Source organism: Gallinula chloropus, assembly GCF_964237585.1.
Source record: "Gallinula chloropus genome assembly, chromosome: 3".
NCBI lineage: Eukaryota > Metazoa > Chordata > Aves > Gruiformes > Rallidae > Gallinula > Gallinula chloropus.
Genome location: NC_140087.1, coordinates 112,968,306 through 112,995,616, shown reverse-complemented (window position 1 = coordinate 112,995,616; position 27,311 = coordinate 112,968,306). Strand labels below are relative to the sequence as shown.

The following is a 27,311-nucleotide window of genomic DNA, read 5'->3' as shown; positions in this document are numbered from 1 at the left end:
CCCATATGTACTCCTCTGATTGTAGTTTTTGGGGTGGTTGTTTTTAATCTAACGCTGTATTCACTGAAGCACACTAATAGATTAGGGGGTTGTGAAGGGCTACAATGAATATATTGTCTATATAATACCACAGTCACAGAGTATGACAGTCACCCTCAATTACACCAGCAATGTCATGTTTTGTTTCTGTGGGGGTTTTGCATGTTGTTTTCTTTTTAAGGTACCGAATTCAAAACTTAATGTGGCATAGTAGCCACCCCAGTTCTCACCAGTGTTCCCATGGTTATTGCTTCTCCTGTAATATCTTGGGCCTTTTTTCTTCTCAGGCTTCCTGCCTTTGTCTGCAGAAGGAATGACTCCATTCACTGTTGGCATCTTCTCCTGGTATAAGAACTTCTAGACCATGGCCAAGTTGTTGGGTTTTGTTTTCTCATGGATAAACTGAATAGCCAGAGGTCAGCTGAGGGCTTTGCCCTTTGGTTCCTGCATTAGGTAGTCTGCAGGGCAGCAAACATGCCCGTTTTTTAAGCCGCAACAGGCAGAAGGGCACTGAAACCCACCAGGGCTGAGAGATGGGTGTTCGGGCTTAATGGTGGAAAGATTCAGGCTGCTTTCTCCATCAGATACCTACCTGGCTGGGCTTCTTGTTCTTCCTGTCTCAGGGCTGGGCATCATATAGCTCATTTCTAGTAGACAAGGATTTTTGCTGTCAGAGAAAAGTATCTGATGCAGTCACCTTCCCAGTATTTCATTAGTTGATGAGTCAGACAAATGGATGCTGGGTATCTGGCAATGAACTCCAGTTCCATTAGGGAGCAGATTTTAATAGCAGAATTAGAAGACCAGCAACAATGCTTGGGGATTCACTGTGCAGATAACAGGCTTTTACTAGGCTGTATGCAAAGCTCCTTGCTAATACATGTTTTTCCACTTCAGTTTCCAGAGTTAATGTTTCACAGCACTTAAACTGCTGCTTGCTGTACATGTCTTCCCTATAAAGAAACTTAATTCAGGCACCATGTTTCATTGCAGGTTTCCAAGAAGTACAGTGAGATAGAGGGGCTCTACCAGAGACTGGCAGCACGGTATCCAAAGGCTTCTCTTCCACTCTTGCCTAGAAAAGTTCTCTTCGTGGGGGAATCTGACATCTGTGAACGCAGAGCTATGTTCAATGACATCATGAAGTTCATCTCAAAGGATGAGGAGCTAGCAACGAGTCCTGAGTTACTGGAATTTTTAGGTAACTAAAAGATGTGAGTGTCCCCTTTCCCATGAATGTGCTTGATAAAAGTTTTACAAAGTTCTTGATTCAAGGAGTCAAACCTAGAGAAGGCCAGAATAAAGGCTGTCACAGAAAATAGCTGCTTGTGCATCTATAGTGCTGCACAGTCATGTGCTTCTGTTTTCCCCTCTTCTCAGTGGACACATGCCTCATTCAGAAGGGTTGATACCACTCTGAAGGTGCTATCCCTCTGTCTCTGATTTCCCTTAGGCATATACCATAGCTGGAATTCAGAACATTTAAGTTAGAATGCTAAATAGTCATTTATTGTCAGTGAGGAGATGGGCCTTAAAGGCACAGGGCAGGGTCTCCCTTAGTGAACAACTGTTGTATGTTTTGTCTGTTTTTCATTCCTAATAAAACTGCTGGACCTTGCTGAAGAGGGTCCTACAGAAAATGACTGACCCTGAGAAAGATCTGAATAAAAGACAGGTACCATGTTAGTTAAACCCATTCTCTGGCCATGTTTGTTGGGATTTGTTTTTAAATTAACCTTATGTCCAGCTCCTGCTGTCACTCTCAGTAATTCATATAGTCCCTTTCTTACATTCCTTGGGCATAGCAGGGAGTCAAGAAGTGTATGAAACAGATGGGCTCTCTGCTCTTAATTCATCTGGGAGCTACTGAGCAGGGAATACTCCAGCCTGGTGCTGTGCAAGATTCTCAGTGTAACATTAGCTTTAAGGAAGTGAAGCTGCACCGTGTTAGAACAGCTGATCTTGCAGATGTGTCACATGTGGCCAGATTAGAAGTTCTGTGAGACTGGCAGCTTTCTAAAGTAAAGGGGGCAAAATTGCACAATATTTGCCAAAACTCTTTTGCTAATTTTTTTTTTTTTTTTATTGGGTTTTGGTTTAGTTTATTCACTGGCAGTGTAGGTCCCTTGCATAGAGAATTCAGAATCCCTGTTGATTAACCTTTGTTGATTAACCTACCCACAGTGCACGTGTCTACAGCTGAATTAGTCTGGACTGTCCTTGTACTGTGGACAGATGTGGTGCATGTGACCTGTTCATCAAAATCTTCCTTAGAATAATATAAGTATCACCCTACCAAGCCAGGTGGAATTCAATACATACACTGCTGATCCTCAAGCTAGTTGTGTACCCTTTCCTTACAGTTTTTGGAGGCATAGTCAATATATTCAGGGGTGTCTAGGGAAAATCAACATGGTAGAACACAGATGACTCTGGGTAAAGATAATAGCATCCTAACATCCACTGCCTACCCTGACCAGCACTCTCTTTCCTCCAAGGACAGCATAAGACCACTCACTCGGTGTAGACACCCACATTTAGTCAACAAACTCTGTCCTGGGTAGCTTGGCTGATGCAAGCATGAAAAACTGTGAGATGAGTCTCCCATGCAATGTCACTTCAACAGTCAAAAGGATAAAACCATGTATTTTATCTATTGTGGTCTTCATTAGCCTATTTTTAGCTAGTCTCATTATTTTAAATTGTTTTCCTGAACCCCACAGCAAGGAGTAGTTCTCTCCTCATTCTTCTGGGCTTTGTGTATAACAAGTATGGTGAGAAGACTTGGTCAAAGCACATGATTCAGATTGATGCCTTTGCATACTGAAGGAAGTTAGAACCTCAAGCTTTGGTTTTGAGTGTAAATTGAAGAGCTGCTGTGGAAACTGCTTCATGTTTCCAATGCTCTAATTTTACCTTAAATGAATTCAGTCAGTAACAAAAAGTGGACTTGAGCTTGACTAGTTATATGAAAGTTAGCTACCTGTATGTAAGCAGAGTATTTACAGCCTCTCTATAGCCAGTGGAGAGAAACAGGCAGTTCAGAAGGAACTTTGGGATGAATCACAGTGTAGAAATTCCATTGTTTCCATTGACTACAGAAGGAACATAAATAAGCAGACTAGACATGCACTGCTATGGCTCAGATAAAGTTCCTCTGTCCTTCTCTACTTAACCGCTTGAAATCAGTGAACAGATCAGATACATGACAACACATCAGTTGATAAAAGGGATAGTCAGGAATGTTGCAAGAGTTTCACAAAAGCTATGATATCCTTCATTCCCCAAACAAAACCATCAGGAACAGGTAGAGGTATTAAATAAAATGGTTGTTAGCCTGTGTACTCAGTTTTGCACCTTTATTGCATTTTGCAGGAACAAAATCTTCTAGTACCATTGACTTAAAGGGTAAAAACATTCCTGATGACAAGGAGAGAGAAGATGAAGAAGGTGAGGCACTGGATTTTTTCAAGGAGGAAAAGACACCTGACCTAATCTCACAGCTTTCTTCAGTGAAAGATGCCAAAAAGGGGATGAAAAACGAAGAGGAAGAGGAGGAGGAAGATTTAGACCCTCTTGGTCTAATCAGGTATGGCTGGTAGTACCTTTGCTATTTAGTTTATAGCCTCGTTTTTAAACAAATAAGGCTGTTCAATTTAGTCACTGTCCCCTCACCCCAACATTTTGTACCATCAACTACTTTCAGTTGAGTTTCACAGAGGAGGAGAGGCCTCTGATACTGTGTTCCGATCTAGTTGGATGGAGGTACCTCAGTAGAGGGAAGAATTTATAGTGCCTCTTCAGAGTGTTCAGGTGACAGAGGGACATTGTAACAATGTCAGCTACAACAGGTACTTTACTGGACACTGCAGTGTCCCACCATAAAACATAAAGCCACCAGGCTCCATTGTATGTGCAGGTCTGGAGTGCACTGGTGTTTACAGTGCCTGGTACTGCTTTCTGAGCTGACTTGTGTCTACAGGAGGTAAAGTTACAGCAGCAGGAAGAGCAAAAGAGTCAGTATTTCAATCATGATATTCACAAATAGGCCTTTCGTTTCTTCTTCCCTTATCTAAAGGTGTCTCATGTAAAGGCTGTTAAGGTATAAGTAATAACAGCTTGAGAAGCAGAATAATCAAATCAAAGCTTGCTGGAGTTAGGATCTGGGTTTAGTTACCTGCTCAGTAACTTTCACAGTTATTTTCTTCACTTCAAGATGGAATTTCTAACTTATTTTCCCAAACATTCCTAAATACTGAAGCCTGGAAGCAAATTTAGTTTCTCAATGGCTGGGATCATGAGTACTGACTACATTTTTAGGGTGTCTCAAGCTTTAGATGCCCAAGTAGAAAAGGATTAGCTGTTCTTGATGTGCCTGACTCAACTGAATTGTTTCAGCCACCCACAGTGGCTGAATGTTCTCTGTCTTGGACCCAGACAGTGCTTTCCAAGTGCTTCTTCACAGCAGTAGGCAGTAACTGGTAGTAACAAACCAGAGTCCTCTCTTCATGTTTCCCAATTACCTTGAATTATTTCTGAGGGGATTATTCACTTCAGGCTCTAAGCCTGAGTCTCCCACACTAAGTTGGTGCAACTACAATGACTAATGCTGGAAGCACCATTTGGGCTTTGCGCCTGCCATTGTAATCATATGTAGTTGTTGATGTCCAGATATCTTCCTTTTTACTTGAAGCATTTAATCCTTTACATATCACCAGAAAACTTTATAAATATTATTGTTTTGACAAAGCATGTGCTTAATTACTCAGCATCGGAATTACTCTTTTGTTGAAGAACAGTTTTAAAAAGTTACATAAGTATTTACAGTGCAAAGTTTGATAAAACAGTACTTCCCACAAAATGGTCCTTAGTTGGTAAGTTTACAGAAGAAGCTGTCCTTTTTTGGATAGGAAAATGATCTATTGGGTTAGCAAATGCAATGTTGTATTTTCCGACTTAAAACAAGTAGGAGCTGTAAAGAACTTGCTGTGCCAAGAACAAGCAAGGAGTTTGCTTTTCTGTTCGGCACAGTTTGACACAGCGTTTGAAACTCGTGATTATTTTGGTCTTTTAATGCAGTGAAGGATGACAAGATCTGGTATTTAATCCTCTTTTAGTTTATTGCTTTCATTCCTTTTGAAAACAGAATCAGAATAATGTCATGTATATAAACAGTGTGGTCTCCACCGGTACAGGTCGGCAGCACGACGTGTTACACACTCAGATGTTTTTCAGTATAAACTGGTCGTTGGCTATCTATAAAGAAAACATACCTCTTTAAGGATGCATTATTAATTTTCTAAGTCTCACATGTGCAGAAACATGAAAGTGGAAATGAGAACCCTGAATCTATCTGTACATTGTCTCTGTTCTCCTGTAACTCACCCTGCTTCCATGGGAGATATTTTCACCTCGTGTCAGTGGCGATGAGATGAGATCCCATCAGACACAGGCGTTGTATCCCAGCTTTATGCCATCTAGTAAACAGATGCCTAGGTAAGAGGCTAAAAACAGGAGCTTAGCCATCAGTGGGTGGGCATTTCTTGGGTGACCACTTCAAGGATGTTTCTGTACCCATTAAAATGTTAGGCAGTTTACAGGCTTTAAAGAGGGAGCTCGCAGGCCTGCCTCACAGCTTCAGAGCTTCACAGCTGCTTGAAGTTACTCTGGGATGGGGATGAATAAAAAAGGAGTTGATGCAGACTGGATAAATATGTTAAGTGGAAAATTGCTCCCTAATGCCTAGTAAATTCAGGTTTTAAAAGAAAATAAAAATCCACCATCCTTTCCCCTGTGAAAAAACATTGAAAAGATGTAAAGTCAGCACTGAAACAAACTCGTCCGTTCCAGGCAGTATCAGTGGCCAGGGTGCTTGAGCAGCAGAGATCTGACCTAAGTTGAATCATGTGTTTGGCATAACGGTACAGGTTTTTTTTCTTTCTGGATGAGGATGAAACTGCTCCAGTAGCACAGGCCTCCATATGTTGTCAGCACGCTTCATTTGGTAACAACTTTTCCTCCTGGGCCAGAAGGCTGTGACTTGGATTTACCCCAACACTGCTGCTGTGTTACTGAACCATCAGATATCCAGTTAAATGTACTGGCCTTAGGGGTAAAATGATAAACTAGGGTCTTTTTTCTGGTTTGGTATTGCTAGTGATCATCCAGGTGGAAGCTCATAACGGTCTGGTTCCTTTTGCCCAGAGGAGACATCTCAGTTGGGCTGATTCTTTTCCTTGCATTCAAGGCTGTGTGGGAGTTGCCCTTTCATGTTTGGTGGGCAACTCACTTGCCAGTTCTGCTCTTCAGCTTTTGTGGCTGTAATGGTGGTCTGCAAACTTTGTGTTTCTCTGTTACATGATACTCATGCCAAAAAGTTTTTTTTCTGTGTTAGCAGAGTGATCTTGGGCTGTGTCTGGGATCTTTAATACAGAAAGACTGTTGGGGTTGTTATTATTATCCAAAACAGGGACATTTCAAAAACTGTAATACATATTTCTGCTGAAGTTTTCAGCACCACTCCTCTTTCCTCCCTGCCCCTCCTAGTTCTTTCTAGAAAAAGAGGTGGTCAAAAATCATGTTACATTTGTGGGGTGCATGTTGAAATTAATTTCAAATAGGTTTTTGAGGGGTGTATCTTCTCTTTTCTCACTGCTGCTCTTGATAGTTTGCCTATTGTTATTCCAGTGTATTGTCACCAGTTACTCTGCAAGTTTTACTGGACATTTGTAGAAATCTTTTCAGCTTTGGACAGAATGTACAGGTCCTGTAAGAACAAGCGCTCCTGATACTGAGTACGATGGTCCTTTGACACCCGCTGTGCAGCAGGGAATGAGTGAACTCACTTTTGTAGCAGTGGCACATTTCTAGCTCCCTTTATTTCTTTTGGCAGTGTGTGTGTACAGTGACTTGTAAGACACAAGGTTTTTCATAGCCAAACTATTTTTTTTTAAGTTAGTATCTCTTTTTTTTTCAGGTAAGCCACAATCATTACAATAGCCCTTTGTTAAAATGTTTTAATTCCTTTACAAGGAGAAAATCAGATATGCATTTTACTCCACACTGTAGAAACAGTATTAGGTACCTTGACTTATCTTTCTCCCTACTGTTCTCCTTAAAGTGAATGCAATACCACTCTTTATCACTCTTCCTTAAAACTATCTATCTCAGTGTTTGCAGAAACATATATTTAAGTACCCAGTAGGCTACCATGACATTTTGACAATATACCTGGATTTTTAGAAGTACAGTATCTTTTAACACTGTTGTCTTTTAAAGGATTTTCCGGGTAAATTGCAAAACATTACTGTGCAGATAGTCACAATTGCAGGGTGTTTCCAACTGGAATGCCTTCAGGACTGAGAGAAGCAAGAATACTGGTTCTGAAAGAGGCTAATCCTGTGAAGGGAAAGGCAAGGAAGGCAACCACAAGATGGAGGAGTTCTTCACCTGCAGCTAGGATATTCATAGAATAACAGGATGGTTTGGGTTGGAAGGGACCTCAAAGCCCATCTAGTTCCAACCCCCTGCCATGGGCAGGGACACCCTCCACTAGACCAGGGTGCCCAAAGCCTGGCCTTGAACACTGCCAGGGATCCAGGGGCAGCCTCAGCTTCTCTGGGCAACCTGTGCCAGGGCCTCACCACCCTCACAGGGAAGAATTTCTTCCTTCTGTCTAATCTAAATCTACCCTCTTCCAGTTTTATATTCTTGATGATACTCCTGAAAATTCTGCACTGGAAAAGGATGCAATTTATCAGTGTTTTGAGATAGGATTTGCATGGAGTGATGAGAGCTCTGTGAAGCAGGAATCCCGAGCAGCCTCGGTGGTAGTCATCTGAGCCATGCCAGGGTATGTCAGCTGAGGCTGACTGGGTAGGATCTGGCCATGTCTATACCATTACATTCTCCTGCCCATGAAGTAGGTTTGCTACATTTGGAATGCCCAGTGGGTATAGCTGCTGGTCTCTGCTGCCTCCTGGACAGTGACTAGGATGGTTTAGGAGAAGGCAGGTTGTCAGGAGCACTAGGGACTGTCCTAACAGTTGAACTGTGCTCAAACCCAGGGTGTGAAGGAATTACTAAAAGGAAAAGTATGGATCTGAGCTCCTCTGTCCATGGGGGTTAGTGCTCTGCCTGCTGCTGGGTTTGCTCTCAGTCTGCCCTGAAGGGTTCCTATGGTTTTGCTTTCTGTAGGGAATACAAGCACCAGGTTTAGATTTTTTTCACTTGATCCAAGGATCAAGTTAGGCATTTCTAGCTCTGAATCTTAAAACAACTTAAAACACATCACAGTAACTGCATTGGGTTTTGTCTTCTCCCTCTGTGGCTGAACTGTGCAGTTTTATTGTTTGTAGGTTGAAGCCAAGAGCTTTAGCATCTCTCTCCTCTCCTTTGTAGTTAGAACAACTGATTTTAATGCTTGTATTCAGTTTACTCCAATAAACCCGAGACAGCAGTTGATTGAAATGCCTCAGAACCAGCTCCTCTGAACAAAGCAGCAGCAAGTTTGCCAAAGAAGCATGAGTGCTTCATGGGTTAAAGCCTGCAGCAGCCCTTTCAGTGCATGCATTTCTTCAGCTGCAGTTAATTTCTGAGGTAGTATTTGTTTACTGTGTTGTGAGAACCCACCTTTTCCTGTGCTTTCCCTTCCTGTCTTCATCAGCTCTCAGCAGCCCCTCACAGGATCCTCTCCTCCACATGCGGCTCCCTCCCTTCCGCCCTTTTTCTTTTGCCTCCCTAAATCTCTCACTGACAGTGTATCTTCCCTCAGCCCTAGGTTTTTCCTGGCAAGCTTCACAGAGCTCAGAGGTGGGTAGTCCCCAGGCAAGAGCTCTTCTGTCTCCTTGTGTGTCCTGCAGAGTTTCTGTCTCTACTCTCTACCTTTGCTATTGTTTCAGAGGATTTCCCCTTGTGCCTTCACCTCATCCTAAATTGTGCCTTTCCAACAATAGGTAGGAAGGGATGGGGCTGGAGAGGGCTGACCTTCTGGGGGCCTGCTGCCAAAAGTGTTTTAAAAGCCTTGTAGCTAGTTGTTGCCAGGGTCAAGCTCCACCACTCCTGGTGCCAGAGGTTTGCGGATACTGGGTTTAGTTGGTAAAGGAGATTATTGAAGGACTCAGGGGCTTTTCTGGCTGCAGATTAAATGGGCGATGGCTTTGAGCAACAGATTGGCAGAGAACGAGCAGCCAGGCAGCCAGCCCTGACCTTGCCAGAGCCCTGTGGAGTCAGGCTGGCTGCAGGAGGAGGTAGGTTGGCATGCAAGCCAGCAGTTCTTTTTGGGTTGTGTCCTCCATCTTCATGTCTCCTAGCCCCCTAATAGCAACCAGGTTAGAGTTTGACCCCTGAGCTGTTCATCCCAATGCTCTCTTTCCTTTTCTTCCCTGTTGTGGCAGGGGGGGCTAGAGTGGCCTAGGCCTTTTGTCTTTGGGGTAGAAATGTGTGGCACATTTGATTTTGCTTCCTCTCCAAGAAACCTTGGACTGCTGAGAAGGGCTGATGAAGAGGCAGAAATCAACTTAAGTGGAGTCCTGCATTTAGCGTCTTCCAAGTGGTTTTATTCATGGGGTGTCCAGAGCTGTGATAGGTGAGGGCATAGTGCTTGCTAGTGGATTTTTCACCTCCAAGGAAGAGAATTTCTGCAGGCTGGAGTGGTGGTGTGGCACAGCTGCTGTCTGCTGGACAGATGGTCTGGAGCAAACTTCTCAAAAAGTGTGTTCAGCTGCTGCGCCTTCTGGTCCTCGGTTGGCAGGGCTGTATTCCTGCCACTCCTCAGGATGCCACTTCTCAGGCATCCTCCTGCCCCTCAGCCACTCATAAATTCTGCCTTTTCGTCTAGCCAGGTACGTGCATGTCTTCTCCTCTGAATCCAGTAGGATTTATACACAGCAATAGAAACATCAGTCTGTCCTGATCAGCTGAGAGAGACTGAAGGTGTCAGGAAATCGAAGGAGAGACAAGATACAGGTTATCTTTTCTTTAATGAAATTCCAACAGTTAAAACAATGAACAACAAAAGGAAGACTGAGCCTTGTTTTCCTTGCAGTGTGTGTATCTGTGCTCACAGCTGTGAAGCCTTCAGAGATTTAAACAGGCAGATCTTTATTTTCCATCGGCTGTTGAGTCACAAGCTTAGGTTGCAAGGCATTCTCCACTGTTGCCTTGCCAAGTGACACAAGTATTTGTCGCCATTCCAATCCAGCTGCTGTCGGATTGGTGATTTACAAAATCTCAGTAAACAAATCTGTTAGTCTTTTTCTGCAACATTTCCGATAGTTGAAATTCTTCTGAAAAGCAAGGACATAGTCTGCTGCAGTGTTGTTTCCCAGCAAAGAGAGGAAAAAGATGAGAACGCATCAATAAGTCTTTAATACCTTCTTGTATTACCTTACTTACAGACTGTATTGAGGTGAAGTTAATTAAATCTTTCCAAAAGAGCTGCTCAGACAACTGCAATAATTATTTCAGGCTAGGATGTGTGATTATTTATGTAATTCTGCAACATTCACAGGATCAATTCTAGCCTTGGTTTTCCACAAAAACCTGATCCATCACACCAGGCAGGCAAAATTTAGATTAATGAGCCAGAAGAGGTCGACCGCAGTCTTGGTGCATGAAAACTTTATTTGTACATCTGTGACCACTGGGTGTATGGAAAATAAAGATGGCATGAGAATCCTCAATGGCAGAGATTGCAGGGTACTGATTTCTGCAGAAGGTGACAGCTGGCTCTAACTTAAATGGAAACCACAGGAGATCGTGCCCCAGGGGCTTGGCAGTGTGGTGTTTGCCGCCCATGTCCCTATAAGGGCAGGCCTGCCCCGTGACTCTCTGGGATTCTTAGACCCAAGTCCCATCACACACAGTGTTGCTGGGCTTGGTGCCCTCTGGGTGGGAGCAGCAGACTCCAAAATCCACATGCACAGGGCCTCCCCAGCTCCGCCTCAGCCTTCATCTGTTGCCAGGCAGGTGGGCAAAGGCCTTGTGTCATCACAGAGCCTTGCATGGTATCAGCTTGGGGCTTGTCACGTTGCCAGCCCTTGGAAGCACAGGCACAAGTGGTACTGCTTGTGGAGGAGGTCGCTGTCTGAGCTCTGCTCAGGAGGCCAGCCCAAAGGAGCTTGTTTTTTCAGAGCGCTTTACTCAGAGAGACAGTGATGAGGTTCATCCCAATTCTGACCCTCACTGTGGCTCTCAACACAGTACCTTTATCCCCCCCTGTCCGTGACAATTACATCCGTCCTGACTGGGAAGAAGTCAAGGTGCAAGATGATCCTGAAGGCCAGAACCAACCACCCGCTGTGGCCGAAACCAACACCACCAAATGGAAAGGCACTATCCACCTTGTCAACCCCCAGAGATGGCTGATGGGCAGGACTGCCGTGGATCCAGAGAGCCAGGAGCATCAGCCCCTTGACGCACAGAGCATGGCCACTGACCCATTCGACCCTCTGGAGCAGAATGGTGGCTACAACAACATGGAGGACATGTTCTGGCTGCTTCTCGGTGCCTGCCAAATCCTCGAGATGGTCCACTTCATGTGTCTCACATTTCGTTTCTTGAGATCCGTGAAGAGACGCCTGGGACAGATGAGCAATGGAGATGAGTCCACAGCACGGGACCAGGTAGTGAGGAATGGGGAACCACAACAGCCTTGGCCAAGAAGGCCTCAGGTTCCACCAGGGGAGGTTTAGATGGGACATTAGGAAAAATCACTTCACCAAGGGGGTTATCAGTCATTAGAACTGGTTGCCCTGGGAAACAATCGGTTGAGTCACCACCATCCCAGGAGGCGTTTAACAGACACATAGCTGTGCTGCGTAGAGACATGGTAAAGTGTTTGGACTTGGCAGTGCTAAGTTAGCAGTTGGACTTGATGATCTTGAAAGTCTTTTCCAAACAAAATGATTCCAATACGATTCTCTGGCACATCTCAGACCCCCAAGTCCCTACCTGCTTCATTGTGCCCTCATCATTTCCAGGAAAGGGAACGACAGCCTCATCTTCCATGGGGACACTGCTAGCAAAAGGACATCTTTGTGGAACTGGAGGAGGAGATGGTGTCAGTGTGATGCCCCTGCCAAGACCTTGGGGAAGCTGCGGAGCTGGAGGAGCAGTTATCAACCTTCTGCCCCTGCAAGTCCAGGAAGAGTTGTTGAAATCCCTGAGGGGACTGAGGCGGGGTGGGGGGAATCTTGTTTGTATATATATATATCTGCAGAATGTAATAAATTTGTCTTGGTATCCATCCTGCTCTGAGTCCGTGCCTCAATATGCCACAGCCCTTAAATTCATCTCTTTGGAAGTCTCTTTATTCTGTCTGAATGATTCTAAACGATTCTACCCCAGCAGAAGATATACTCAGTATCACTGCATTTTAAAAGCTCAGTTATACACATACTGTAGATCAAACAATCTGTGTAGATGCAAATATACAGCAGATTTACTCCCTTTCATCGTCCTGCACATGGGATGTAACAACCCCATGCAGTGCTACAGGCCTGGGGGGAGACTGTCTGGAGAGCTCTCAGGCAGAGGAGGACCTGGGGATGTTGTTTGACTGCAGGCTGAATATGAGCCAGCAGTGTGCCCAGGCGGCCAGGAAAGCCAATGGCATCCTGACTTGAGGGGAAACCTTATCACCACCTGAATGGAGGTTGTAGAGAGGTGGGTGATGCTCTCTTCAGCCAGGTGACAGGAAATAGGACAAGGGGAAATGGCACAAAGCTGCCTCAGGGCAGGTTTGGATTAGCAAAAATTTTTCCTGAAAGAGTTGTCAGGGCCTGGAACAGGCTGCCCTGGGAGGGGATTGAGTCACCTTCTCTGGATGTGTTTAAAAAAAGGGTAGCTGAGGTACTCTAGGGATATGGTTTAGCATAGGACAGGAATGGTTGGACTTGATGATCTTAAAGGTCTTTTCCAACCTTGTGATTCTGTGATGCATAACTTTGAGATCTAAAGCTGGCTGCTCTGAATTTTCTTTTACTCTGGAAATAGTCACTTCCCTCACCTAAGGAAAACTTGTGAGAGTCCTCTCCCATGGCAGCATTGTCCTTATCTGCATTCATGTTTCCTGCCTCTAGTGTTGGTTTTTGGTCCTATAAGATTATGCAGTCATTAATTCCCCAGGTTTTATGCTGCATGTTGAAGCGATTGCCTTGCTTAAACTTCACTGGTGAGTTTGTCATGGCTGGCTTGAGTGATTCCAGTACATGCACAGCTGGAACATGAAGATCCTTTGGGAAGGAATTTAAGTAATTATTTTAATATGCTTCATTTTCTTTCTGATTAGAACACTGAATATACTTTAATGGGCTTTATAAATAGTAAATTCATGTTTGTATCATCATCCTAAACCCAAAGGACTGCAAATAACAGTCTGTGCAGTATTACAGCTGTGTATGCCATCCAACAGTGCTTTCAAGCAGAACACAGATGTAACTACACCTGGGGTAAAATGCAGCAAGGACTAGATAGCTTAGTGCAACACTTCCTTGCAGCATCAGGCAGTAAGTGGAGAAGACATAATTCAACTGAGAATGAAGGGGAATTGCACCAGTATAAATGTAAATACCCAGCTTGGGATTTGACCAGCTTGCTGAAGTAGATATGCCTGCTTTTAAGAAAGATGTCACAGGATTTTTAATGGACCTGTTTAATTGTTTGCAGTGTGTTAAATCAGTCAAATTTCTCTGTATAGAAGAATTGTAGAGCCAAGTAATGTCAGGGAACTGGAATGAAATACCATTGCCACTAGCTGGCACCGACTTTGAAATCATTCCCATGGTCCTCTGTGTGAACTCTCAGCTCCTGATTTTTCCCTCCTGTTTAACAGCAATGTGTGGTCATTTGCAGCAGTGCAGAACTAACCAGCGGTGAAGGCGTGCAGAAGCCGCTGGGAGCCACGCTGCAGGCGTAGTAAGCAAGCCCTTACTGAAGTCAGACAGGTTGGTAGGAGGCAGGGCATCCTTTAGATGGGGTACAGGATAAATGTACAACTACACAATATCAACAGTGTCTTTATTTTTTGGAAGAGGATTGAACATGATGTAATTGGGCAGATTTAAGCATGTTTTGTTCATGGACTTTACAATAATAGGATGACTCAAGTCCTTAATTAGAATAAAAAAGCATTACCTCATCGATTTGCCTGCTCCTTTCATGAAGGCAAGGGAAATCTTTAATCAACAGATGCAGGGAACTGCTTGTAGATGAGACAGACTGCTAATGAGGGATGGATTCAGAGCTGCCCTGTTGCTTTCCTGTTCACCAAGTATAACAGAATTGTTTGCTCTGGAAGAAGCTGGTTGTGGGGTGAATGTTTGCTCAGTTCAAATCAAGATGGGAGACTTGCTTTTCCTTTCAACTGATGCTGTCAAGTTCCTAATTCAGCAGACTTAATAAAGCCATTGTTCCCTTTTCCCCATGGATCTGCTGTATAAGTTTCTGTCTTGGTTTCAAAGGATCAAAGAACTGGCTTTTGGAACCCCGTTTTTGGAAGCCATCTGTAAACTTTGCTAAAAATGCATTAATTAGCTGCTGTAACTATGGGCTGGTACCAATTAACACACCTAGAGATCACATCTACTTGCTGCTACCTCTTGTAGCAGTTGGACGGATATGGAATCATCTGAAGTGCCAGTGAAAGCAGAGGGTCCTTAAGTCCCAACACACATCTGGGACCCAGCAGCTCTTCATTCTGTGCTTGCCTTTCTCAGGTCTCATCTTGGGTACAGCACTTAAAAGTTAGATCTTGCCATTATTCCTTTGGTAAAAGGAATAAAAGTGATTTCATGGGACTGCCTGGGGAAAAGTTCCCCTTTGCACAGAAATGTGGCATTGGGATTGTTAATAGCAATTGCCCTTAAAGTGAGAGAAATGCTTTCTATTACCTTCCATAAATTTTGGATAAGACTCAAACCCTTTATTTCCATATGATGCCCCGAGCTGCCCAGTTCTGATCATGAGGAATAATGAGATTTATCATCACAGTGAAATACTCAGCTGTGGTAGGTGATTTGACCGGGTTTAAACTCGTAAATAAAAGCAGACAGGAACTGTAGTCTTGCTCTCTGCCAACCAGGATGAAGTAGATCCTGTCCAACAACTGAATCCTTTCATTCCCCAGAGCAAGCCGGACACAGGAAGGGCTCTGAGCTTGTACTGATCCCTAAACTATATCCAGGCATCATTTGGGAAAGAAATAATTAGCCTAGGCCAAATTCATGCCAGGGAGCATGCTGAGAACTCTCAAGACAGACATTGTGTGCCATTATCTCAGACCAAGCCCTGACCAAATTTACTTGCTAGTGTAGGTGTTGAGTTTTAACTCTGTGATTTTCATTGTGAGCAGGACAGCCTGAAGAAGGCACGCATTTGGGAGTCAGGGCTGGACCCGTGTGACAGAGCTCTGCTTGATGCAGGTAGTGCTGAGTGCTTGTCTGGCACTTAAGGATGCTCTGTGAACATGAAACACCAAGGGCATTCTGCAGCTACCTTGTAGCTGGTTGCTGTGGCTCCTATCAGCTGACACTCTTTTGGGGGAAGGTGGGCACAACTCAGGAACTAACTTGAGACTGGATGGCTGCAGCCAGCCTGTTTTGGAGTACAGTGGAGTTCATCTGTGTGGGTGTGAGTCATGGTGTGTCATTTGGCTAGGAGAAGCTAGGTTTTTGCTAGTATAGGCTGTTTCCTGAGGCCTGCTCTCTGAACCATGATTTTCTGTAATAACTGCTACTTATTTGGCATGATGGTCAAACTGGTCAGAGTGGCTTGGATAGAAGGTTTCCAAGCTTCTCTTTGCCTTGCTTTATTGCTTTTTGTCTGTAGTAGCATCTGAGGCATTCTTGAAGACATCATTAAACACAAAACATGGAGTCATGCCCTCAAAACCACCTTACCACATTATCTAGACCCATTTGCTAAAGATGTCTCATTTTTCATCTGTGACATGGGCTATCTGCCAGCTTAGGCTGCTGCTGTTTATAGCAGTCTTGTCCTGGAAACTTGTTCCTGAGTCATCTGTCTTTCTCATCTTGGCTATGAGTGACAGCGTGACAGAGCCATGGCCCCAACCGTTCCTGTAATATAAAAAATCCCAAATGTGCTCTTAAGAGGTTCCTGAGGGCTAACCCTCACTTCCTCCCCCAGGGGCTGTGGCACCAAATGCTGACCTCCCTGGAGCTGTTTTTATTTGTTCGGTGGTGCTGCCAAGAGACAAGGGCAGTGCCACACAATGCAGGATGCTCAAAACGGGAAGAAGTGTGTGGTCTGGAGCCCCTGGCCAAAGTTTCAAGGGAATCTTATTTCAATTCATTTCTAACACATCCTGTTTAGGCTGCAGAGAGCTCACTTCTGGCTTGCAGGACCATGTTTTGTTCCTGCTCTGTAACAGAAGAGTGCTGACATGCCCTGCCGTATAGAGCTGCAGAGACAGTGAATTCTGAAGGGTTGTGAGGTGTTTGGGGCTATCGAGACATTTCAGTCTGTTGTCAGTCAGCAGTGGGAGGTGGTGGGAGATGTCACCCAGCCTGACACATCCCTTACTCTTGTTCTGCTAGTGGGTTGCCAGCTGCTGGCAGCACAGCACCATTGCCCATGGGAGGGGAGCCATTGTGGTGTTACTGGGTGCTACAAGATGGATGCTGCTGATGGGAATTATGCAGGATGCCAAGGTATCCCTAACCCTACAGACAGATGGACAGCACGTCAAAGGACAGTCTCTTTTCTGCTCCCTGCTTATTTCTTCCTGAGAGGGCCTGGTACCTAGGACCCCACTCTACAGGGACCATTTCCAAAAGGTGACATGGAGAAGACTGCATCAAGTTTGTATCCATACACAGTCCTCTGGAAGTATCTCATCAAACTTTGCTCCTTTGAACATCAACACGTGCCTTTGTTCTGTGCTCAAGACATGTCGTAAACAGGCTAAGTGGTTTCAGGCTATGACTTTGCAGACCTCTAGACCATACTCATATTACTTCAAGTGCTTTCAACTGAAAATCAGATGCAGAATAAATAATAATTCCAGGACACCACATAGAGCAAGGCAGGACCAAGGCCAAGTGTGGTATAAATGGATACAGCCCTGCCCCAGCCTCCTGGTTCATCAGGGGAGGGTGTGAGGCCTCCTGCACTCATGGCACTTCTGCTGTGGAATTCTGCCAGCTGTGGGAAGGTGGGCAACCTCAAAACCCTTCCTTTCCTTGGACAAACTGCAAGAAGGGGTCCTCCCCTGTCCTCTCCTGGGATGTGAAAGAAGATGAACAGAAACAGGAGTAAGGCCAGGAGCTGCAGATAGTAGCTGGGCATGCAGCATAGAAGGGCTCAGTGAGGGGCACAAGGCAGCTCTGTGAATCAGCACCTGGCATTTTGGCTGTGCTTGATGTGCTGTATGTTTACAGCCACACTGATGCTGTGGTGTTGGTTCTCTGTTGTAGCCATGTGGCTGAGGAAAGGTCTGCTGTAGCATTTCTCCTTACAGACCCAGATCCTGAAATGTCCTGCATCTGTGTTTTCTGTCTGAAACCATCATTCTTTCCTCCAACATCACCACAAACACTGTAACACCAGGGAGTTGAAGCTTAAAATGTTGTGCAGTTATTCATAGTTGCTACTCTCTTGCTGTCATCAGCACAATTTCATCATTTTTCCAGTGGTCCTTCCCACTGACTCAGATCAGTGATACAATTTTGACTCCCCAATATATTGAACAAAAAATCCCCCTTACCAAACCTCAGTTAATTTCTCACATCTCTCCAACTTACTTGGCTGAATTTCACCAGATGCTCCACTGATGTAAAATGGTGTAACTTTAATATACATTAAGTCCATTTAGGATTTGTGAGTCAGCAGGCTGGCCCAAAGGATTGAGTTACTTGCCCGAGCTCACACCATGGCTCTACAGCAGCTAACCCTGAAAAGAGCTCTCCCTGGGCTCAGAGCACTTCCCACTTGCCACTTTTTGTTTCTACAGAGGCCTGAGATCTCACGTTGTTTGGGATTTGAGAGCCCGTGATGTTTACTGGTATTTTTCCCCACAGCCTGTGTTCTCTGATCCATTTTCCCTGCTGAATCCCTCGCAGCACATGAATCTTCAGTGTTTCTAATCCAATCAGCCCCAAGGGGGGCGGCTGGCAGTAGCAGATCATCAGGTAGCTGAGTAGGAGCCAAGGAGCAGGGTCTGCAATGAATCACTTGGGTGGATCTGCAGCCTCGCGTCGCTTGTGTCGAGTCGTAATTCTCTGGGGATGCGAGATGCTGGTTGGAGGCCTCGCTGAGATCATCCATCTGCCATCTCTGAAGAGCGCTGTGGGAATAGCGCTGCTCTGGGTGAGCTGAGCTCTGAGACACTGTTTGCCAATAGGAGGGGAATGATTTTGGTTAAAATATTACCACAGCTGTTAAATAACACCAGCACTGAGCTGGATCTCATGCATGAGCCAGGAAACTTGCAAAGGGTATTTATTTCTTCTTCTTTTAGTCACATGTTTGCCAATTACTTGCATTTACCAGGTTTCTGTGATTCAGTTCCCAGCTTGTCGTGCTCTGCAAAGAGCTCAGGGTGCTTCCTTCCTGTGCTGAACCCATTCAGCATGACAGCCAGCCTGTTGTGTGTGCCCAGCCCAGTGCCCAGGCCCAGAAATTACTTATGCTGCAAAAGCTTGTGTGCTGAGAAGTCAGGCCAGTTAGTGATAAAAAAACATAAATAGGAATCCAATTTTAAAAATGCAGAACTGTGTCAGCTGTTTTTCTGCTTGCAGCAGAAAGGAGCCCCTTGCAGCTGCTACTGCAGAGCCTCAGTGCCTCGCTGAGGAGGGAGAGTTTTGTGTTTCCAGTGCTCCTTGTGTGATTGTTGCTACAGTCTGACCTCCAGCAATATCTGCCATATTACAAGTGGAATTGCTTCATGCAATAGGCATATCCGTGGCCTGGGGAATATTTGACCCAGAGCAATTTTATCTTACCTCTGTTACAAAAAATAGCCCAAGCAAACCAAAAACCAACTCAAGAAACCTCTAGGCAGGAAAGCCACATTTTCTTCTTCTGGAAGAGGTTTTGATCTCATGATCAGCAGGAGAGGCAGCAGCCAGAGCGTGGGGCTGTGGCTGTGACAGCGGTATCATCTAGCTCTGACAATGTCCTTCTCTATTTTGTTTCCTGTGGAGCCACCTCTGTGTTGCAGTGAGAGGTTTGTTTTACCCACAGGACAGTCAAGAGAAAAAAATGACCTCTGTGTACAGCAGGATGTGGAGAGAGAAGTCAGTGGGGAGCCAAGTCAGTGGGGAGCCAGGCTCAGCCCCTGGGCCGTGTCATGGAGTAGAGAGACCCTGCGCCTTTGAAACAGTCTTGCTCTGAGTGAGTGCAAATCCTGCTTGGCTACTGCTGGAATCTGCTCACTGCCTTGGTAACCATCCATTCTCTGGCTTTTCATAAGCTCTCTAGATATGGTGTGACAGGCATGTCAGGCAAAATCGTAGACTGGGGCATCATTTGTCATTTGCTGGAGGTTTTCTGTAGGTTGGAGGTGGGTTTGTGCAGGTACCAGGTGAAAAAAAGGGCGCCCTTCAGAAAGAGTTTTACACAGAGCCTCTGGGATGAGAGAGGCTGGAGGGGCCTTGGTGCAAACATCCTTTCTCATTACATTAGTTATTTCAAGCTTCTCTGTTCACAGGCAGATGAAAATTAGAGTTGTGCTCGCAGTCTGGGTTCTTGTACCCGTTCTGGATGCAGTGAGGAGGGAATTCACATGAGGCAGCAGCACAGGGGAAAGGGTCCCCTCCAGAGGAGCAAAATGTGAGGCTGTGAGGCTGTCAAACAGGTGGCAGGGGATGCTGTTAGATATGATATGTGTTACCTAATATTTACCTCCTGTTTGCAAGAAGGTAAAGATTAGGTAACAAAATGAAACCTTTATAAAGTAGATGTGGAAGAGCCAGGCTGCCTGTCAGTGGGAGGAGGCACACCAAGCAGTTGCATGTCCTGCTGATTTGACTTCACCAAGGCCTGTAGTGACAGGATAACTTTTTAAAAAGTTTTTTCATAAAAATTGTCATTTTTATAATGAAAGATGGTAGGCTTAGATTGGGCATAAAAGGGAAAAATATTGTAAGGTTGGTGAGGCCCTGGCACATGTTGCCCAGAGAAGCTGTGACTGCCCTGTCCCTGACAGTGTCCATGGCCAGGCTGGATGGGGCTTTGGCACCCTGGGCTAGTGGGAGGGTGTCTCTGCCCATGTCAGGAGGGCTGGACTAGATGATCCTCAAAGGTCCCTTCCAACCCAAACCAGTCTGTAACTCTGTGGTTCTATGATTCAGAGGTGCGAGTGCCCAACACTTCTGGAAATCATAGAATCATAGAATTGTAGGGGTTGGAAGGGACCTCAAGAGATCATCGGGTCCAACCCCCCTTCCAAGGCAGCTCCCTAGGACATATCACTCAGATAGGCGTCCAGACGGGTCTTGAATATCTCCAGTGAAGGAGACTCCACCACCTCCCTGGGCAGCCTGTCCCAGGGCTCTGTCACCCTCACTGTGAAAAAGTTCTTCCGCATGTTGGTGCGGAACTTCCTGTGCTCCAACTTGCAGCCATTGCCCCTTGTCCTATCCCCACAGACCACTGAAAAGGGGCTGGCTGATTCCCCCTGCATCCCCTGCTTAAGATAATTATAGACTTTAATTAGGTCCCCCCTTAGTCTTCTCTTCTCAAGGCTGAAGAGTCCCAACTTACTCAGCCTTTCCTCATAGGGGAGATGTTCCAGGCCCCTAATCATCTTCGTGGCCCTTCTTTGGACTCTCTCCAGGAGATCCCTGTCCTTTTTAAATCAAGGAGCCCAGAACTGGACACAATAAATGAGGCATCAACTATTAATGGGCTTTTTCAGAATACATCTAATTCAATAGAAATACATCTTCTTCAAGTACATCTAACAAGAAGCTACAGGGGTACACTCTTGTGTGTCACTTTTTTCACCATTTCAGTGTTCAGAAAAACAATCACTTCTCCAAAGAGGTTACTGTTTGCATCTGCACTTTTATTTACTAGTTCTAAGAGTCCTTACCACAACATTGGATACTTCCAGTACCATGAATTCTCTGTGAGGTCTTCTTTTTCTTGGTGTTTACTCCTGAATCTGTTGAGCATGTGGCAGATAACGTGCTCACTAGCTTTTTTTTTCACACCCTGTTTGCTTCAGCTTGGTTGACTTTGACTGTGAAGCTGCTCAGGATATTTTGTGAAGAATGGCTCATAAAGGGATGATGTTGGCAGGTTGATTTCATTAAGGTTGTTATGGCTATATTCTTGTCACGTCACACATTTTATTGCTGAGTTATAGTGCATGTAGATATCACTTTACAGGCATGCAACACAGTACTTGCCCAAGAATTTATTATCTTTGGAGCTACAGACCTGTAATGACTGTTAAATAATGTAAGAGGATGGATTTTTTTCTTAGACTGCAATTTTTATAGGGTCAAAACATAGAGCTAGGGCCTGTTCTTGATAGTAACTCCACTATAAGGTCTGGCAGAGTTTGTTAAGTCCAAACACTCTGTCCTGTTTTTTCCTGATTAAGCTTCCTTTCTCTGAAAAGATTTTATGTTTATTTAAGATTTAACATGAATTTTAGCTTTTATTGAAAACTGACTGGTAAACATCCTTGTTTATTTTTAGTGGTCAACAGTTGTAGCTGGTTATTTACAATCAGCTTCAACCTCCTCCTTTTCTCTCACTTTGCTAACTTGCCTGCCCTTATATCTGCTGAAATTCATCCTTTCACCCTCCCTTCTGCCTTTTCTCGCTTTCCCATTGCAGCTTTCTGTTTCTCTTTCAGTTAAGAAACAACAAGCATAATCTGACCAACAATAGTCATTTTAGAGTCAAAGCAGAAAAAAGAAGAGTCCAGAATAGAGGTCTGGAGGGTAAGAGGTACATGATGTGGATGGGGGAGAAGAGAGCTGAAGATGACAAGGAGGCCTAATTGTCAGTCTAGAAGGTAAGGCAATATGGCAGATTCTGGAGTTGAAGCAAGGAAGTATGTAACACTGGCCATAAAGCTGGGGAAATGGATTGAGAAGGGATGAAGAAGGAGATAGGGTGACAGTGAGCTGAAATTGCAAGGACTGGGCACAGGGTGGTCCAGAAGAGGCAAATAGAGCAAAACCCAGTGTTTCTCTCATTTTATCAATTTGACATCAAGTCCTACCAGACATGCACATAGAGAAAAAGAGTTAGGGGCATAATAGAAACTGGCATATACCAAGCCCCAGTGCTGCCATCATCATGCTTGCCTTGTAGCAGTTTTACTAATTGACAGACTATTCAGCAAGACATAATATTTTCTCCTCCTCATGCCACCAAAGCCATGGAGAAGAACCAAAATGAGAGTGTTCTAGTTCCCCCTTGCTCAAGACATGAGTGCATAAGTTAATTGCAGGATAGCTCAGGCTTACTCTGCAGCAAAGCAGATACCTGCAGTGCTGCAGTGAGGTTTATGGTTGGTCTTGATGATCTCAAAGGTCTTTTCCAAACTAGTGATTCTGAGATCCCTGTCCACAGGAGCTGGAGGATAGGAGCTTCCACTGTCCTGGTCCTGCTTTGGAAGAAAACAGTGGGAAATCTCAGCACTGCTGTATCGATCCTTGGATAAGATGCATTTTTAATCAAGACTGTAGGTTCCTAAGAAGAAAACAGCAGCATGATTCTGGCAAGACTTGAGTCACGAATGCTTTTTAAGTTACTCATGGGTTGTATCTGGTTATCTGCCTTTCTGTAACTTTCCCAAGCATCGAGGAAATGCTCACCAGCCTATGCTTCTTTGTGTTGCACTTTTCTAATTTCTAAAATAGCTTTATTTTTATCCCTGTGTAACCTCCCTGAAGTTCTAAAATGTGTTGGGTAATTACATCAGGGTGCAGAAAGACATCTGGCCAATTTTTATCAAAGCACATCAGTGTGTGTTATCTGGTATTGCATATTTTAAATGTCCATCATTAACATGAGCACTAGGATAAGAAGTATTTCACTCTTGTCAGAAACCCTGAAGTTCTGCATTCTGCATACTCACTTGTATTTTTGGCTTTTCCACATCATTATTGGCAAACTTTATTACTCCTGTCTTGTTCTGGAGCAGTTTCCTTGCTGTAGTTTAATTTAGTCATGGTTATATTTTGAAGCTTGTATTTTGTTGTCCTTAACTTGTTTCAGTAAGTCTCACATTCTGGTTTAGTCTAGAATATGAAAGGCAAATGATAAAGACTTTTCCCTTATGTTAATTTTGCTTTTTTTGCAATCTACTGTGTAATCTTTGTTCCCTTCAAGGCATATGAGTGTCTGTGTACTTTATTAATTCATTAGTTGAAAACTTTTTTGGAAATGTTTCTGTACTATGATTATTGCTAATGAGCTGTATACTAAACAAAAGTTGTCTGTCTGTGCTCTTGTCATCTGTTTTCAAATCATATTGAAAAAGGGTATCCTCAGAAAGTTTAAGGACAGATTATAAAAGCAGCTTGGCTTCTTTTAGGATAAACAAGTACTCCTGAGTGCTGAGCCCTTCCGAAAAGTCTCTCCACAAAAGCAGGTCCCTAGATGGGAGCAGAACTCTTGAAAAAATCTATTCCTTCAGGTTTTATTTCCATCTGTTGCTCTGCTGGAAAAATAGTCCAAGACTGACCTAATCTGGGGGCTGCAGCAGGAAAAACCCTGCCTGCCTTTGAATGCTTTTCTTCCAAACCATTTCTGATAGGAGATATTATGCATTATCTTATTTTGGGACATGCCAGGGCCATTGAAAACACTGTAAGTTACTCTGGTGCCCACAAGAAGAAAAAATGACTGTGTGAGGTAAAACACCCCTGCGGCCAGCGCTTGTCACGGTGGCTTAATGCTCAGCAGTCAGGCTGCGTCGAGCTGACGGGCTTAGAATTTCGATTCAGCATCCCTTGCCCAAAGCAGATGAGAATGACCCCTTTTGTCCTGTCTGTTATTATCAAGCAGCTTTGGAAAATGAGCACTGTTGAATGGAAAAAAAAAAGCAGCAGATGACATTTTGTTTTCTGCATGAACAAGTGTATCTGTTCTTTGTTTCTCAGACGTGGTTTTCAAGAAGATGTGCTAATATTGCTGCTCTTTTAGCAGTAGCTCTTTTGCTCGAGCCTGAACGTAGATTTGGGGGAGTTGGGGTGTCCGTGTGTATTAGTGAGCTCTTTCCTTGTGAAATCCCATGGATACCTAAAACATGTATATGGATACCTAAAATATGTATATTCTGAGTAAGGCTTTTTTTAATATTACTGTAACACTCCTTTCCTGGGCCATAATCTTCTTTCTGTCAAAAAGAAGGAGTCATATTTTCAAAAGAATAAGTTCTCAACATTTTTGTTTCTCTGCTGAGACTACACTTACTCTGGATAATGACACACACTTGCTCTGAATAGTAACGCTCACTATTTTAAGCCAGTAAGGAGCATGGGTTAGGGACTCCTGTCTGTCTTAAGCACAATAGACATGCCCCTTGATTTGAGCTATGTCGCACCAAGTGTTAAATCTGGAGATCCAATGTTTCAAAATACAGCTGTCACACGTACAGGTCTTAGTCATCCTTGTTGGTGTTTTCCACAGCTGAACAGAAAGCTCTTCTGTGGTGTTGATGCGCCAGTGAGACGTGGAGACTGCCAAACCAGTGACCTACTCGTAGCAGTAAACAATAGCATGAGAACTGCGTTTACAAGATGGGTTAGGATTGAAAGTGAGTGTCTTCTGCATGCAGGGTTGTGTTGACATTTTTGTGGGTGAATTGAGAATGATTTGAGGCAGGAGTCTCAGCTGGATTTTCAAGTGTGCCAGTAGCCTGACTAGATGGATTCATATGCCCTAATTTTTGAGTCATCCAGTTTTGGTCTATGCCAGTTAGACATTTACATTCAGTTTGGCTCCCTTTAGATTCAGATCAGAAGTAATGTTGAGACATTCTCACAGTGCTTTATGTATGGAGATCAGATCTATCTGGACTTCTGTAAAGCCTTTGACACAGCCCCCCACAACATCCTTCTCTAAACTGGAGAGATACGGATTTGATGAGTGGACTGTTTGGTGGATAAGGAATTGCCCCTGGATGGTCACACCCAGAGAGTAGTCATCAATGGCTTGAAGTCCAGATGGAGAGATGAGACAAGTGATGTCCCTCAGGGGTCTGCACTGGGTCCGGTATCATTTAATATCTTCATGAATGACATCAGTGATGAGGTTGAATGCACCCTCAGTCTGCAGATGACATCAAGCTGAGTGGCGCAGTTGACACAGGTGAAAGATGGGGTGCCATCCAGAGGGACCTGGACAAGCTGGAGAAGTGGGTCCATGTGAACCTCATGAGGTTCAACAAAGACTAGTGCAAGGTCCTAAACCTGGGTCGGGGCAATCCCCTTCATCAGTACAGGCTGGGAGATGATGTGACAGAGAGCAGCCCTGCAGTGAAGGACTTGGGGCTGATGGTGAATGAGAAGCTCATCATGAGCCAACAAATGCACGCTTACAGCCCAGAATGTCAATCGTGTCCTGGGCTGCATCAAAACCAGAGTGACCAGCAGGTCAAGGGAGGAGATTCTGCCCCTCTACTCTTCTTTCATGAGACCTCACCTGGAGTGCTGTGTCCAGTTCTGGAGTCCCCAACATAAGAAGAACATGGAACTGTTGGAAAAGGTCCAGAGGAGGGCCAAAAAGATAATCAGAGGTCTGGAAGACCTCTCCTAATGCAGACAGGCTGAGAGAGTTGGGCTTCTTCAACCTGGAGAAGAGAAGGCTCAGGGGAGACCTTATAGTGGCTTGCCAGTACCTGAAAGGGCCTATAAGGAAGCTGGGAAGGGGCTTTTTAGCAGGGCATGTAGTGATAGGACGAGGGGAAATGGTTTTAAATTGGAAGGAGGTAGATTTAGATTGGATATTAGGAAGAAATTCTTCACTATGAGTGTGGTGAGACACTGGCACAGGTTGCCCAGAGACGTGGTGGCTGCCACCTCTCAGGAAGTGTTCAGGGCCAGTTTGGGAGGGACCTTGAACAGCCTGGTCTAGTGAGAGGTGTCCATGTCCATGGCAGGAGGACTGGAACTTGCTGAACTTTAAGGTCCCTTCCAACCCAACCCATTCCATGATCCTATGATCAGTGAGCTCAACTGGGTAAAAAAGTTCAGCTGAACAAAGGATACTTCATCCTTAGGGCTTGTTTAGTTTTTGTTGAGATTTTTTTTAATTCACTAAACCGGTGTTCCAAGGGTCACTTGTTTCAGCAACAAAGAAAGAGCAATCATAAAATGGTTTGGGTTGGAAGTGACCTTAAGGACCACTGAGTTTCACTCCCACCTAGACCAGGATGCTCAATGACACTAGATGGATGCAGGTGGTTTCAAAATGTCTGAGTGAGTGTGATGTATGGCAGTGCTAATGAAGCTGTCCTCAGGGAAGACCTTACGGCTCTCTACAACTACCTGAAAGGAGGTTTTAGTGAGGTGGGTGTTGGTCTCTTCTCCCAAATAGTAAGTGACAGGACAAGAGGAGATGAACTCAAGTTATGCCAGGGGACGTTTAGATTGGATATTGGGAAATATTTCTCCACTTAAAAGGTTGTCAATCACTGGAAGAGGCTGCCCAGGGAAGCTGTTGAGTCACCATCCCTGGAGGTATTTAAAAGATGCCTAGAGGTGGTGCTTAGGGACGTGGCTTAGTGGCTGGACTTGGAAGTGCTGGGTTAATGGTTGGACTTCATGATCTTTAAGGTCTAATCAAAACAAAATGATTCTATGATTCTAAGTGCAGGCCTAGAGTACAGTAATACTTTGGGAGACTAAATATTCCTTCATTTTTCTCTTCCCAAAAGCCTCTGCATCCCTGTACAAGTTTACTGCACATCATGATCATCACATTAACTATCCTTGCAGCTTCTCCTCTGAATACCTTCACAGTAGGAGGTAGCAGGTGTATAAGGAGAGGGGATGAGTGGGCAGGCAGACATGCAATCAGGCCATGGGAAGCACATTGTGAAACCAGAACCTCAGACAGGCTCTGAAACTTCTTACACACCCTTTCTCATCCATTAACCTCCGCTCAGTGCACAGCCTGGACTGGCACAGCTAAATACAGAACCGTGGGAATTCTGTTTCCCAGTTAGAGATTGACCTCAACAGAGTCCCTGTACGGATATGCTGGAATTACTTGGCAGTCCAGCTGTGGCTTCCTTAGAAGGGTAGCAAGGGGAAACAACTTGAAGGCAGAAAAACAAC

The 27,311-nt window shown here is 44.5% G+C and overlaps 1 protein-coding gene across 1 annotated transcript in view; it reads left to right on the top strand.

Annotated features, from left to right (window-relative positions):
- The window catches only part of HS1BP3 (HCLS1 binding protein 3), a gene marked incomplete at its 5' end in the record, with an annotated part of 56,016 nt that overhangs the window by 13,515 nt on the left and 15,190 nt on the right, over positions 1-27,311 (top strand). The window contains 2 exons of the mRNA XM_084262011.1: positions 1,033-1,240; positions 3,415-3,628. Coding sequence (XP_084118137.1) covers positions 1,033-1,240; positions 3,415-3,628 — 422 coding nt within the window. The remainder of the gene's footprint in view (positions 1-1,032; positions 1,241-3,414; positions 3,629-27,311) is intronic.